The sequence below is a fragment of the Planococcus citri genome, chromosome 5 (genome assembly GCF_950023065.1).
Source record: "Planococcus citri chromosome 5, ihPlaCitr1.1, whole genome shotgun sequence".
NCBI lineage: Eukaryota > Metazoa > Arthropoda > Insecta > Hemiptera > Pseudococcidae > Planococcus > Planococcus citri.
Genome location: NC_088681.1, coordinates 24352654 through 24369549, shown reverse-complemented (window position 1 = coordinate 24369549; position 16896 = coordinate 24352654). Strand labels below are relative to the sequence as shown.

The window sequence follows — 16896 nt, the reverse complement described above, 5'->3', positions numbered from 1 at the left end:
GGCAAATCATAGACATAATTCAATTTATAGACCTTTAACATGTTCTATAGAAAAACCCACCTTCATATTTCAACTGCATATATTCAAAATTATTGAAGGTACTAGAATTTCAAAATTTTTAATCAATCATAGCTCCTTAAATTTTTCAGTTTTGCAACATGCATTTTTAATTACACATACATAAATCATCCTGAAAATAAATCTTTAGCAAATTCTAATAAATTTAGCTCATATCTAATAACAAAATCTATGTTAAAAAACATTTCAATTTAACCAACAAGGCCTCACATTCGATCAAATATGATTCTCCTATAACAAGTATTTTGCTTTTGCCCACCCAACAAGTGCCAAATAAGCCTCCTATGTATCTGCGTATACAGGATGAGGTACCTACATACATCGAGTACTTAATACGTACAGAAAAGTTGCAGTACTTTTGAACCGTGATCCCATCGCCTTGTAAACTTAGACAAGTAAATCTCTCGCATAAACAATATTATACTACAACGAGCATTTCCGCTAAACATTTTCAACATTCGATAAGATATAGAATAAAAATCGTAGCGTAAAAACCTCTCGCTCTGGTTGCTGCCGTTGCCTCCAAAAATATTATACAAAACGAAAACCTCCAACATTTTCATTTTCGAAACGTCAATCTTCATAAACGTTAGGAAGTTTTTTTCTTTTCTTTTTTTTTCTGCTTTCGCAGCAAATACACAAAAATTCATCACTCGCCAGCATATTCGCAGTGTTCGTGTTATGTGTGCGGATTCGGTGGTTTTTTTTCAACTTGGAAACGCGTCTCACGCATAAAAAATTTTCACGCCTTTCGATTTAGATAATCTTGGATTTTTAAAGGACTGCTGTACCTCTATACGTACGAGACTTACACGCGAAAAAAACATCGTTAATATTTTCAATGCGACTAACATTTTCACCGGCACGTGATCAAGTTTGGGTACAATTGCTGGCTTTTTTTTCTGGTGATCAGATTTTTTTTCAACCGCACGACCTTAATTATATCCTTGAACGACGTATCGACGCAAACGTACGACAACTTTATTAACTGTATATACGAGACCCCTCGGGGAATTTTAAAGTCAGATTTAGGTATTTCGGTACATGCACTCGAGTAGGTAGGTAATATTTACCCACACACGAAATTGAAATTAATCAAGTAATCAAAAACAATTATTTTTAGCGAATAAATTCTCGAGCGTTGTATTTTTCGCCCAAAGTTCATCCGATCGCGTTTTAATTTTACAATTTTCTTGGTTCGATTTTTTTTCCTTACTCCTTTGCACCGAGAAGGTATTTACCTACTGAAAGAATATCTTCTCTCGTTTCGGTGTGTTTTTTTTTCTTTTAGCTTTTTTCACTTCGCTACGTTTAGAAAATGAAAGAAATTCGTCAAGTTTATCCGCTCTGCTAATATTGACAATTGAAGGAGTAAATCTACGAGGTTGGAATTTTTTTAACGAGCAAATGTCGCGTTTTCATGCGACTTCCATTTTATAAATGGAAAAATGTAATTTTATTCCCTACTTTCCAATATTCATTAGGATATGATTGAAAAAAATAGAAAAACCGAGTTGAGCTAGGATAAACGTAGCTTCGATATTAGCTCACTCGATTCCCTTTCGTTTATATATTTTTTTACCAGTGTTTTTTTTGTATTGGTCGAGGGTCAGTTTAGAAAGTTTGTGTATGGAGGCCGAGAGAAGAAAAAATTAGTGGCATTAAATTGGTGGAATTCTTTTTGAAACTATTCGTTTTTCGGTGTTTTGTTATTTTGCTTATTTACGAGGTCGATTGGTAGTTAAGTATTTTAAAAATGGTGCTACGTAGATTTTCAAGTTAAAGAAGTGGATTTCAAAATGCAAGAAGACCTTTCTAAACTTTTCTGCGAAAATTTTCTTTAAAAATGCCTCTTTAGAGCAAAAAATGAATTCTACGTATGTTACTCTGATTCATAAAAAATATCAACTTCAACTTTAATAGATCGTATAACTACGATAACAGCTGGAAATGTATTAATTAAATGGGTAATAATACGAAATACACTTACAAGCGAACTGGCATTCTCAAATTACACAAAAACGAATGACAACCGTAATCCATTAATCTCACAAACGTTTAAAAAAATCACCCGATAGATGACACTATCAGAGTCTGCGCTCAAAATGGATAAAAGCGGAGTAAAATTTACCCATTTGTCTAATTTACAATGATCGCAACTTTCCAGACATCCTTTCAAGATAAAATTATAACGTCACTCAATTTGCACGAGTTTTTATTTCGCTAAAATTGAAAAAAAAAAATAGAATAAAATGATGAAGTGAAAACACAAAGCTTGATACTGTAATAAAAATTTCCAACTTGGAAAAAAAATCAGTTTAAATCCAGTTCCATTTCAACGTTAAATGATTGAACAAATTTTCAAGTTGATAAAGAATGGAAAAAAAACATTGCTTTCAGCCAACAATGAAGCAAATAAGAAAATCAAATATCTATTGAGCTATAGGATGTTCATGTTCAAGGAAGGAGGGGGACATAGATTCTCCAAAGAAAATTTCAGCAGCCTAAACCGATATAATGAGGGTCCTACACCTACGTATACGAGGGTTTAAATTTTCCAAGATTGCCAAAACACTGCACAAAGCAATGAAAAATTGAATGATCGGTTATTATTGTATTCCGAAAAATAACGTCGTCACATTTAAAACTACATACCTATCAAATTTTCAAATGAGTGAAAAGAACAGTCTTTTTATAAAATACTTTTTTTCAAAAAAAAAAAAAGAAAATCGAAAAATACAATTTTTGCTTAAAGTGTCCTTCAAAACGCAATGGACGTGAAAACATGATCCTAGACGAAAAATTCCTCGAGTTGTATCGATTTTGGGTATTTTTTTGAATTTTGGGCATAAAAATCGTTGGTAGGTACGAAAATTAAATTATTATAACCTGGAGAAATTATTCTTACAGTTCTTGCTGCTCAAGAACGTATTTCTAGATATTGGGTTTTGATCTAAAAATGGCTCAAAAATATACTTTTTCTCACTGGTGTGGAAAATGGTCCTCAAAACGCAGTTTTGTAGTTCGAATGTGACTTTTAAAAAAATCCCATCTATCGTGGTTGGCCATGTCAATCACACATTTCGTGATTTTCTGAAGTATTTTCTTGAAACCCCATTCCCCCTCTTCCTCTTCCTCCTCCTCCTTACGTCACACCATCAGGTTTACCTATCATGTCAAAATCGAGTCTCTAATTGTGATTCATCCCTGAAACGTATTTTTCAGAAATAATATTCGTGGCTGAATATTTGGTTTTTTCCCATAAATTTTTGTCATTTTTGAACTGTTTTGGAAGATTGAAATTATAATTTTTGACCCTCAATTTTCCTATGGACTCCAAGCTCTGATTTAAAAAAATGAGCGAATTCGATGACTAGGTAACTGAAAGGATGCCACTATAAGTTCAAAAGAAAAATCAAAAACTCAATAAACAAAATTAAGACTCTAAACCAACGCGCTTTTGATCAAATCACAAAATTGGATGCAGTTTTGAGCAGTTGTGGAGTCTTCAACGGATTTTTGATCGTTCTGTTTGTTAAAAACTTGATGGAAGAGGCCCTATAGCTCGAATATTTGATAAGTTTATGGGCACCCAGTTCAATTTGGACGTTTTTTATGGGATAAAACGTCTTCAATGCATTTTATTACAGAAAAAAAATCAGAAAAAGCTAGAACATCGATGAAACTCGATCGGGATTTTGACAATTTTAGCACAAAACAGGATTTTTTGACAAACATTGGTGAAAAAATGACAAATTTTTATCAACAATTTTGGTCAAAACAGAGATTATTTTGCAACGTTATGCCATAAAGCCAAATTTTTCGGAAATTTTCGGAAAAAAGGTCAACACTTTTTGGATTTTTTGACAGAAAACTGGAATTTTTTTCAAAAAATTTCTAATAAAAAACGAGACGTTATGGCAGATGTGATAAAATAGAGATTTTTTGCTACTTTTTGCTGCAGCAAAAGATGACGATTTTTGAAGAAATTTTGGTATCAGGTTAAATCGGTTTGATCAGATCAGATGCAAACTTTCTCCAGATATGTTTATTGGGTGTGATAAGCTCTGATCAGTTCAAGGTAGCGAAATATTGAAACTTTTTAGCGAAAAAGTAAAAAATTGGCAATTTATGAAAGAAAATGAAAATTTTTCGCAATTTTAAGTGAATAGTGGGACTTTTAAGAAATGGTAAAAGACGAGAATTTTTCTAATTTTTGGCGAAAAGGGAGACTTTTTGGCAATTATTGGCAAAAAAAAGTTATGCTTTTTCGCAATTTTTGGAAGCAAACGAGATCTTTAGGCAGTTTTTGGTAAAAAAAATACATATGAGAATTTGTTTGGAACTTTTCACCATAAAGAAGACAATTTTTATCAATTTTTGGCAGAGAACAAAGTTTTTTGGCAAATTCGACAAAAGCGGATACTTTTCGCGATTTCTGGGAGAAAGCAAGACTCGAATAATTCAAATTTCTGAACACTTAAAGTACATACCTACATAACTTCAAAAAACAAAATTTTAAAAAAAATATCCAATAAAAAGTAATTGAGTACGAGACCTGCAATCAAGCGATCTGCATCTGCAAAATTGAAAACAGGATTTGATTTTATTTCATCAACTTTTTTCGAATTTTCGACCATTCATGGGTCAAATTTTCGATCATTTTTTCAACTATTTTGTTCGCGTTTCATTTGGATAATTTTTGCAATATTTCAAGTCTACTTTTCAGAATTTGTATAACTGCATCAGTATGATTTTATCTCCATTTTTCAAAAATTCAATAAGAAAAAATTGTCGTACAATTTAGGGAGTACGGAGACAATTTTTTGCCCCCAAAGTTGCCCAGAAAAAATCGTAGAAAAATGCCAAAATCCTAGCCTATTTTAAACTACGTAAAATTCTAGTTCATTTTTGCTCATTTTTTCACTTTCATTCACTTTCACGAGATTTAGATTAAATTCGATTTTTTTTCCTCGTACTTTCGAACATTGAACTTACTGATAGACAACCCAGTCAACTGTAATTTATTTCTGAATAGAAAAATATTTACATTCGATTCAATTTTTCATGTACTCGAAGTACGAGTAGGTACTTTCACCCACGTGTACTCCTCGAAAACGTGTCTTCGGATTCGCGATAATCCTTGAAAAAATACCTACGAAACTGCTGTGAGCTGAGTGATCAATTGGAAAAAAAACAACGCGTTTTGAATCCGATTCGTTGTACATTTTTCCATCGGATTCGTGAAATTCAGAGTGAGCCATAAATCGTTCCATAAAGTTGAACTTTCAAACTTGAGCTTAAAATATCTGAAAAACAAAGTTTTCTAAAAAAATTTTTATCACACTCCATTGATGCAAAATTTTACGCTCTTTAATTTTTTTTCTCTTCAATTTTTTCAAAGAAGCTTTAGTTTCTCTCAAAAATATTGATTTTTCGAGATAAAAAAATTCTATTTCAATTTTTTCATCACAAATTGAGAGATTATTTTTCAAAAACTTTCAAAAAATCACAATTCCTCAGAAATGAAATAAAAACATAATTTTTGATAAGAAGTTTTGAATTGAATGGTAATCAAAACATGGTCGAACAAAAAAATGAAGAGAAAGAAAATTATGGAACATCGAATTTCCTACCAAGAAATTTAGTTCATTTCTAGGAGTCCTTTTCATAGATACCTATATTTCATAAACAACGTTAAACCCCTTCACAACTCACCTCAGCAATAAAAATCAAACAATCTAACGAAATGATTTTAAAAACATCGCGTTGAAACACCTAACCCCAGATCCGTAGCGCAAATTAAAATAACACGCCGTTAATTCCACGGTCAATTTCACTACACCAAGACGATATCGTGTAGCATCGCATGACATCAACTTTAATTACGCCGATAACCGCACCATCGTACCTTATAATTTCCAACACGGATAGCATATACCGCGTGTTTCGGTCGTACAAATGTTTCGATGTATACCTAAGCCAGGCTAGGCAATTTTAAACACGATACTTCGCCATATAGTTACACCTGTACTATTAAAAAATTATCTAAAGCGTGCAACAGTGTTAATAAAGCTTATAAAACCACCAACCGAATAGTGAGGTGAAAAAATTAACATGTAAACTCGGGAACAATAACCTACCTCTTAATGTCATTTCTTAAATCGGCTTGAAAAGAAAAATCTCACGCGTTCAAAATTTCATGAAAACAAATCGCTATAAATATAACGCATGTATTCACAAACAAATATACAAACAGTAGTGAAATCGTTAAAATTAAAATTCTTAAATTCAGAAAGAAGGAAATATACGAATAGAATTAAAATATACATAGTAAATACAACACAGGGCGAGCCAACATTTTAAAATAAAATGGTGTCAGGAACAGTAAAGAAGAATAATAATTGCGGAGAAACGATGACGATGATGCCGATGCCGATGCAACCATTTTTCCTCTCAACAACGTATCCTTTTTTTTATACACAACAACATTTTTTATCCTTATTTCATTTCTTTACGCAGTAAAACATGGAAAAAAGAATAAAAAAATAAGTTTAGTTAAAAATAAGTCGCACGTATCCCGGTACGTTCTCCAGAAGAGTCGCGCAGAACGGACAAAACGCCTCGAAACCGCTGGTACCGTGTGGGATGCTAATTTGAGCCCAATATCTGATGGAGAAAAAAAAGAAGAAAAAAATGGATTAAAATACGATCTCAAATCTGTATTTCTTTGAACTCGCTTATTCATTAGAGTATTAAATTAATCGACCAGCAGCGACTATTTAAAAACAAAACAAAGAGTTAAAATTAAATCTTCCTCGATCTCTCCTGACTTTTAATTTTACTGGAACAAATGAACAACTCGAAATGTTTCAATTTTGAAAAATTGAAAAATTAACAGCTTCAATGACAAAATGAAACATTTCAAATCAATTTTCATTTTCTCGTAGAAAATCCCACCACATTCATCTAAGTAGAAAGGAAATGGTAAAAAAATGAAGAAAGTTATCTTTGCAGTTTGGACTTATAAAATAAGTTATTCAACTGGTAAAACAAACGATTTTCAACCATTTTGAGTTACTTCCATTGCTTCGCATGAGAAATAAATCTCAAAATACGTCAAAAATCTCATTATTTTCCTAGTGAAATAATGTACTATTTATCGACAGGCACCATCTTTTTTTTCATTTTTTGAAAACCACTTTCAATGTTTTTTTTCACTTTTAATGCTTCAATTTTCAGACATTTCAAAGAAAGAAAATTTGCAAAATTCAACATTTTTCGGAAATTACCATTTTTTAAAAAAAATTTAGTCATTATTATGTTTTCATTTTTCAGATTTTTACTAAAATATTTTCAAAATGCTAAGTACTTTCGTTTGTTGTTTTTTTTTTGTTTTTTTTTACAATATTTTGCGATTTAAATACATAAAGAATTGAATTGAATTGAATTGAATTAACGCTTTAAAAAGTTCAAAATTCAAACAAAATATCAAAAATTTCACAATTTTGTCAAACTTTATTTTTCTGAAACTTTTTTAGAAAAATTAGCAAAAATCACCTTTTTTTGGAAATTACTGTTTAATAAAAAAATTTCGTCATTATTATTTTTTCATTTTTTCATCTCACACGACGGGTGTAATAATCAAGTAATTACAAACACCCCCCCCCCCAAACAAAAAAAAATTCACTAAAATATTTTCAAATGCTACTTTCGTTTGTTCTATTTTTTTTTGTTTTTTTTCACAATATTTTGCGATCTAAATAACGCTTTAATGTTCGAACACAAAATATCAAAAATTTCACAACTTTGTCAGATTTTATTTTTCTGACAATTTTTTATTTTTTTCAAATATTTTTTCGTGGATTTTTATGCTTTAATTTTTATTGAATTTATTACAGTTTTTTCAAGTTTTTTCAACGTCATTTTTTCATTTTTTTTTTTTTTTTGTTTCAAGAACTTAATTGTTTTTTAATTTGCTTCCTATTTCGTTTCCATGCTTTCATTTTTTTTCCATATCAAACAATATATTTTTTAAAAATAAACCTGAACAATAAGTATGTATTATCACAACTTTATCATTTCTTTAAAATAATCATTAAAATTTTTTTTGCATTGATTTTTCATTGTCTTAATTTTTGTTCTTTTATTTCTGCGTTTTCATGATATTTTTCTCAAAAAATCCTAGAATGTTGTCGAGTACTGTTTGCTTCAACATTCTTTTTTCAAAACTTCCTGATAATTGCACAATTGTATCAATTTTTTTCATATTTTTCGAGCTTTCAATTTTTTTGAACCCCCCCCCCCCCCCCATCATTTCTCTCTCTATTTTAAAAATTCCACCCCAATAATCCAATTGAAATGGATTACTGAACAGCGAACATTACACAAAACAATGTTTTATAAAGCACTAAACTTTGAAAAAATTTGAAAACTTTGTTAAAATAAAAAAATTAAATAAAAACAGTCTAACAAAAAAAAAATACAAAAATAAAACTCGAAAGTCATTTTTTTAAAAAACTTATCTCATTCAAGCGTTGAGAAAATAATATTTTTACATTTTGCGAGAATGTAAAAAAAAAGCTCAAAAACACTTAAAATCTAATTTCATCAAAATCAATAAAATAGGTACCTAATGTTGAATATTTTGTAAAAAAAAAAAAAAAAAAAAAAATGAATAAAATTAGACCATACTTATTCAATGTTTTTATAAACTCAATCGTTCGTAAATAAAATTCTTTTCAAAGACTGAAAAAATCTCTTCAAAATATTAAAAACAGAAAACTAAATTAGAATTGCTGATTTTTGCGGATGAAATTTTGTTATTTACTTGTCAAATACACATCGAAAAACTGAGGTGTTTCTGATATTTCAATAGAAATTCCTGATTCATAGAACTTTATTCATTTCAATATCAACATAAACGACTGAACGAGTCGCAATTTTGAGGGAAAAAAACAAACTAAAAGCAGCTTTTCTCTCATTCTCTGTCTCACAATCAGATAAACTCAACTTTCAATCATCTCAGACTCTTCTAATTGTACTAGATCCAAGCTCATCTGTTGGAATAATAAAATTTCATCTTCATCTTTCTTGAAAGTTCATTGACACCAGCAACGCAACAACCCCCCCCCCCCCCGCGTCCTCGATACTATAAATTTTACAATTCCAAAGTCTTGCAATTTTCTAGGAAGAAAAAAATTTCATCGTACAAATAAATCATGTCTTCGACACATTTCCGCCAACGTAAACACCTTTTCATTTCAGTTCTGTGTTTTTTTTCCAAAAAAATATACGAGTTCAACTTTCTGACCTCGAAATTCAACCCCATTTTTGTTCGCTTCCTTCGTCGAAGTAACACGTACACCACCTATCAACATCGTTTATCGTTATAACCCTACTTAAACAATTCAATCACTTGTGTTCGTATTCTGTCAGTGTTTTTACCCCAACGAGAATATAGCAAAATTATATACGACCGTTTATATGTACGTAAGAACCTTCTCACAACTCATCATCTACTACACACGTTTGCTAGTTCCTATTCCTACTTTACCTTTTCAGTCTTTATGCCACTCTTCTTCCTTCATAATATACTCGTACTCGCAAGTCGCAGTATAACGAAACCATTTCAAACCTGTACGTAACATACACGTTGTTTTTTTTGTTTTTTTTTTTTTGTATACTAGAATACTATCCACGTGATCGATATTATTTAATCGGGTACAACGAACGTGTGAAACGTCGTATTAAAAAGTTTCAAATTACGCCAAACTTTCGTCCTCGTGTATAGTTTTACGAAAGTGGGAAAAAAAACACGAGAGCAAAGCAGAAAAAAAATATATAAAACAATTCGACCAACTACGACGTATTTTTACACGGTAAAAACTTTTCAAATATACAAATGTTAACGATCAAATTTATTTTCCGCGTTTATTTTTATATTCATGCGACCAGTATAACCATTTTTATACGTATTTTTCTTCTTCTTTTTCAGTACTTTAGCGAGGTTTTTTTGTTTTGTTTTTTGTTTTAGTTGTGTTTCGGTGTTTTTGCCGCGGCGGTGTCGCAGTCGTTGTCGTATTTATCCAGGCATTCGTAAACGTAATTACATTTCTTTTGTCGCGTAATTACCACCTTTATGGTAGTGGTTTATTTCGTCGTAAAATTATAAAGATGAATGACCCGTTGAAGTCCTTTTTTCGCGTTTTTTTCCCTCTCTGTTTTATTTTTCTCGAGAATTCAGAGTAGATGATATGTTTTTGTGTGAACATAGGTACAGGTACTATATGAGTGTCCTATGAGTCAAAATTACCATTAAGTACTATGAAAATTGCATTTTTTCAATTATTGTTTTTTTAGATTAATGCAACGAATACTCGAAACCTGTCGAAAGAACACCATATTGGTAAGAATCCAAAACATGATACAGAGCAATTCTGATGTTTTAAACCCAACAAGCAAAACGTTAAATTCACACTTTTCAATTTGAAGGAAACTAAGCTAGATTTGAAAAAAAATGTCCTAAACCCTCATAACCAGAATTTCCGATGGTAAAGTTCATTTTTGGCTTTCTGGTCAATTTTTGAACATTTAAAACAGCATTTTCATGGCCAATTTTCAAACTTTTTCATGAAATTTTTGAGCGATTTGAACCAATTAATAAGACTTTACCCCCCCCCCCCCCCAAACATATCAACAAATATTAGTTTTGGGCCATTCTGGAGCCTCCAGCGATTTTTCAATTTTCTCTAGACTCCAGGTTCTGGTAAGACATTTCAAACCGTTCTAAAAGGACCAAAATTAACTTTAGCATCTATAACTTTGGTCAATGGTCTCTGGGGACCTTCTTGGTCATTTTAGGTAGTTACTGCGAAATTCCTAGAGTACGAATTCAGAACTGAATTTTTGACTAATTTGTCAATTCCAGGGTAAAAAATTGTATCCTAACTCCTAAGTATCCATAAAGTCAATGACTCGAAAAGACGCTGATTATTGTGACAAATGCGACACGTTTAACAAGCAGGAAAGTGAATCGAAAGCAAAAAAAAAATTTTCATCAGAGCAGTGTTGTCAAACTGAAAGTAAAAATTTGCCAAACGTAATTTTTTCAAAATTGAGCAATCAACAACAAATTATCAAACCTTTTCTCATCACTTCCCGGCTTCTTCAATCTTCCTCCTCCCCATCCCCTCCCCTCGCAGCTCATTCAAAAATGACTAAAAACTCAAACACAAAAATGATCACATGAAAATATATATTCTTACAATTTGCCAAAAAAAGTAATTTCAGAAGATTTTTCTATGCTTCTCAAATTTTGATCCTTGATTATTGAGAGACGAATCATTTATGGACTCTTTCAACATTTTGCTGAACACAGTACATCAAGATTTCCAAACAAAAAAGGGGGCAAAAAACTCATCGTTTTTTCTGAATTATTATTTTTTTTTCAAAATTAATTGTTCAAAGCAGAAAGAAAATTTTAAGCTTTACAATTTTGGTTCAGTTCATTTTTTTCTAGGATTATTAGTTTTATCATAAAATCAATACTCATTCTGAAAACTGAAAAGTACAAAAATGTGAAAATTTGAAAAAATTATATCGCTTGTAAAATGATCTTAAAACTGGGCATCCAACAAAAAATTTAATAACGATGCATTTCCCCCTTTCTCCGCCCAAAAAACTGTTTTATTTTATTACAATTTCAAGTTTTACGTGGAGAAAAAAAATGCATGCAAAATTTTAAAGGCGTTCTTCTCAAAATTACTTTTGTGACGATGTTGATATACAAATTAAAATGAACATTTCCAAAAAAAAAAAATACAACATAGGTAATCTTAAAATTTTTAGTTTTATTCCAAATCACTCCAAGCTTTCTTCTTCCCACTCCTTTTCATTGATTTCTAAATTCATAAGTTAAGCTAAAGATGTTTCTCGTACCTATTGGTTCACTTTCATAACATTTCATGAATTTTTCACGACCAGACTCAGGTACCATATCTCGTTTGAATTTGACTAAGAAGGCAACAATTTTATTGACCTTTATTTTTGATTTAAAACATCGGACAAAAAATTTGAAAAATCAATACAATCATTCTCTCTATGATAATCATAAATAACGACATTTTTGGCAGGGAGGGGGGTATAGAACAGATCTGTGGGAAAAGCTGTGTAAATGTAGCCTTCCTATTTTTATTCAGCATTTTTGACGCTTCAGTAGTAGAAATACATAGAAGTGAAAATTTATTCCTGATCGAATATACTTGATATGAAAACAAAAAACAAATTTTAAAAAATTGCTTCAATTATCTACATTAATTTTTGATCCCCCCCCCTTCCATTATGTCTATGCATTCATTAATTTGCAATTTTTATTAAAAATATGTCAAAATCATATTTTTTCCACTCAAGAAGTAGGTACAAGGATGAATCAGTGATTTTTAGAAGCTTTTCAAGAGATCTCGGATGATTTTTGAAATTTTCTCACAATCAGCTTAAAAACTATTTTTCAATTTACCTACATGATTTTTTTTGTAATATTCGTATACTCAGCTACCAGTTTTGAAATGACGTCCCTGATGAAATTATCCTTTTTTGTTTTTCGAGAAGCTTGGATCTTTCCAACCCTAAATAACGTTTAAGTACAGATCAATTCTCGAAAAAAAAAATGAATGAATAACAAAGAGAGATGTTTTCGAATGACGCTAGTTTGAAGAGTCAACAATTCAACATATTTCAGTTTTAAATTAGAGAGCACTTCAATGACAGGGTTATACAAAAATGGATCAGTATTGGTACTCGCAGTTCATAAACCTCTATCCTCAATACACAAAAAGATTTATCGACCAAAACTATCAACGCGCTTTTCATTTCAAATTTCTGTTACGTCTAAAAACAAATCAAAATTAATTATCATTCGTTTGGAAAATTCATTTCGTAAATTAATATTTCAATTAATGATTTACTACTTATTTACAGAAACCAACCATGGATTAAAGTAAATAAACACAAAGGGAAAAATTTGATTCAACTCATTAATTCTTCAACTAAGTGAAATGAAGCGAACACAGCAATCATAAAATTTTTTGAATTTCCAAATTCAACATCTCCACTCTTTCAAGATCCTGCAGAGTAGGTTTTTTTTCACATTTTACATTTTGTTCTCGAATCATAATTTCAACAAAAATAGACCACGAAGTGAGATAAAATTTGTACACAAATTTTGACATAAAATTCTCAAAAAAAGAACAGGAGGATGCTCAATTTTTAAAAATTACAAATATTCGAATCAGAATCTCATATTTTAAAAAAATATCATGGGTGATTTTAGTTTTTTTTTCGAGAAAAATCTATCCCAAAATTTTCAAAACTGATACCCACTTGAAATAATTCAAAATGGCAATTTATAAAAAAATGATTTCAATTTTAGGTTGAAAATTGTCAATTTTTGGAATAAAATTACAACTTAGTTGTGTGCTTTCAGAACCAAAAACACAGCAAAAAAATATAGAAGTGACATTTTTCTACTCCCTCCACTCCTCCAGTCCGAAAAATGAAAAAATTTCAAAAAATGTCGATCTCCAACTCCTCGCAGCATAAAATTCTCTTATTCAATGATTCCTTCAAAATAAATAACCACGCTCTATCTTCGGTAAAGAGCAAAAAGTGGAAAAAATTGTCCCACAGACCAGATCATAAAAGACGTTTCAATAGGTTAATGTCAATTACATATACGACGAGAAAATTAACTCGTGAAGTGTATTGTACAGACTACAGCGACACACGTACACGCGAAATCTCCATCTTTCTTACTCATTCTCAGCCTCGTGTTGTTACTTGTACTTTCATACTGCGAATTTCATCTCGAGCTCGAGTCGTAACTAGTTATTGCTAGCTTCGGGTACAATTAATCTCTTCTCTTTTTTTTTGTCGTCATCGTAAGTCTTCTTCAAGTATCATTCGTTTTAATGAATAAAATAACAATAATTTCGTTTCATTTATAAAAGTACGCTGCCCAATTATTCGAAAACCCATTCGCAATTACTACAGTACATATATTCGTACTAACTACGCGTTACGTAATTCGATGGCAAAGTTTAAATCTGTTCAAGTACGCCACAAACGTTGAATAAAATCTAACAATCGACTACAAATCGCGTATAAGTAAAAATCATTACTCATTAGGTACTTGAGAAGTATTACGTCAATTTCTCGTAGCATGAGATCAAATATTATAATATCAGGAAGATAGAGAATTTTTAAATTATCGCCGCATTTCATTGTAACAACTACACTTTAACAAGAGAATCACTCCAACAGGCAGTGAGCAAATTGACGACAACTTTGGTGGATGAAAATGCCACAAAAAATACCCAAAACTAAATTTTTAGAAGTTAAAATTCATTTTTTCGATTTGTAATTTTCAAATATATTAATTGATTAATTTTGTTTCAATTTTTTAAAAAATTTTCAAATTATTCAATTTTTTTTAATTTTTTAAAAAATATTTAAATTATTTCATTTTTTAAATTTTTTGAAAAATTTTCAAAAAATTGTAAAATAATCTCAATTGTTTAGAAATTGGTCTATTGGATACTTTTCAATGAGCCTTTCCCATCTATCAAATCAACATATCAATCAATTCAATTCCTGTCTGGTCGAGCAACTCTCAGGTAATCTACCCATCACCATGTCATCTCGAAATAAGCTTACTTTACGGTTTTCTCCGTCGCCATATGTCCGCAAGGATCAAAGGCAAAAAACACAGGCGGCCCGCAGTCCACATAAAAGGCTTGTTCAATTCCCATATATAATTTCACAGCTCTTCCGACCTGGAAAAAATACCGAAAATAATGTTAAGCGACAATGCAACATGAAATTCGACATACACTGAAAAATTCTTAATTTACCAATATTTACATAACCTATTCACTTATCGGTAAATATGATAAAACGATAAACTAGAGCACGAGTACGCGGCATCAAGAGCAGCAAAGTAAACCCGGATACACCGAGCTGTTTGCCATAGCCGGTAAAAAACACACACACACACACACACACACACACTTGGCTAATAAACCCGGAAATAAGTATTATTTTCTAATGATTATTTTACGACTAATTTCGCCATCCAGGGAAAATCCAGCAGGCAAAAAAAAATGCAACCGCGATGAAACCATCGAAATGCTTTATTACGACGGATAACACGAGCCAACCGGATTAGAAAATGTAATTGAAATTTTATACTTTTAAAACCCACACGTATTTTTCTTACCCTAGCTTACCTTACACCTACACTAGTAGCACATACGGCATGATATAACAAGGCACGAAAGAACTAAAATCCTCTGGAATTCATCCAGCTCGATTTCCCAGACCATAAAAAACGCACCTTCGCAAAGTCCCTCCCTTCGGGAACGTTTTTGAAATTTTCATCACTAAAAATTTGTAGTCTACCCACCTACACTGTGATGGAAAAAAAATTCGTACTTATTCGCGATAATGAAATTGGTTCAATTTTTAATCACCAATGATACCGAATAGAAGACTCGTGTATGTAATAATTACACATTTTCGCTGATAAGTTCATCGAGCTAATATAAGTTCACTTACTTTTAAACACATCGGACAAGTTCTAAAATTAGAATCTTTATTCAAACCCCAGTCGTGATGACCTTGGACATGTCCACAAGATAAATAAACGTAAGGTTGCTGCAGATTATGTTCCATATTAGATCTACGAGGTATTACTAAAGTATTCAGACCAACAGGGCATACGGGTCTGTCGGCGTTTAATTTATCTACTAATCCTTCTAGGTATTCTTTTGTCTAAAATAAACACAAGGAGAGAAAAAACATATGTTAGAAATTAAAAAAACGAAAAAAATCATATCGTAACATATGTAAATAGAAATAAAAAATTAAGTATAGGGGACTTAATGGAGGTGAAACTCTAACGGAGAAATTCGTTGCTTGTGATAATCCGTAGTCTGAAATCAGATGGTTCCTCCCTTCCTCCTCACCTTCCCCATGAACAACCCACAATACAAACATGAACCCAAAAAAGGATATATTACTTCGAATTTCATCGCATAAATTCGATACCTTTTTACCTATACACAAATAAAAAGGTTATAGAAGGATTTCCCTACTCCCTAAAACCTATTCCAAAATAATCATAAGAACTTCCTTAGACAGTTGATTGAAAAAAGCACTCGATGGATGAAAAGAATGAATATACCAATAAATTGAACAGTTCGAATGACACAATGACACAATCACAGGCTAAAGATTACTTCCAGCTTTTCAAATCTACGACCCCTTTTTTTCAAGGCAGGAAATACAAATTGATTGGTAACATTATCCCGCTGTTAATATAGTTCAACTCGTGGCAAAGCTTGTGATTTTTTTTAATTAGATAATTTTTCACAATTTGTTTTCTTTACAAGAGAAACTTCTGCGTAGAATATTTATTCAATTGGCCTGAAATTCCCAAGTAAGCTCTTCAAAAAATAGCAGACGAAATTGTGAATTTAAAAGGACTTACAATGTGTAAAAAAATGCCACAAAAATACAGGCAGCCTGCTTATTAAATGATTTGGTGAACATTCTAAAAAAAACTTATCAGTATTTTTCACACGTAATAATTTTTTTTGACAATAATTTCAATCAATTTTTGTCAAGACAATTTTATACAACTAGGTCAAATCCCATTCTCCTTTTCTACTTCAAAAAAAAAAAAAAAAATCGAATTGGAAAAATTGAAAATTCTCCCACTTTGCAGTCAAAAGATACAAAAATTTACAGATTTTTCAACAT

General features: G+C 31.2%; 1 protein-coding gene across 2 annotated transcripts in view; it reads right to left on the bottom strand.

Annotated features, from left to right (window-relative positions):
- Positions 1-6295: 6295 nt before the first annotated feature.
- The window catches only part of Pli (E3 ubiquitin-protein ligase pellino), a 43557-nt gene continuing 32956 nt past the window's right edge, over positions 6296-16896 (bottom strand). For both annotated transcript variants that reach the window (XM_065369593.1, XM_065369594.1), the window contains 3 exons: positions 15691-15906; positions 14791-14909; positions 6296-6747 (listed from right to left, as the gene is read on the bottom strand). In XM_065369593.1, the coding sequence (XP_065225665.1) occupies positions 6633-6747; positions 14791-14909; positions 15691-15906 (450 nt within the window). In that variant the 3' untranslated portion in view covers positions 6296-6632. The remainder of the gene's footprint in view (positions 6748-14790; positions 14910-15690; positions 15907-16896) is intronic.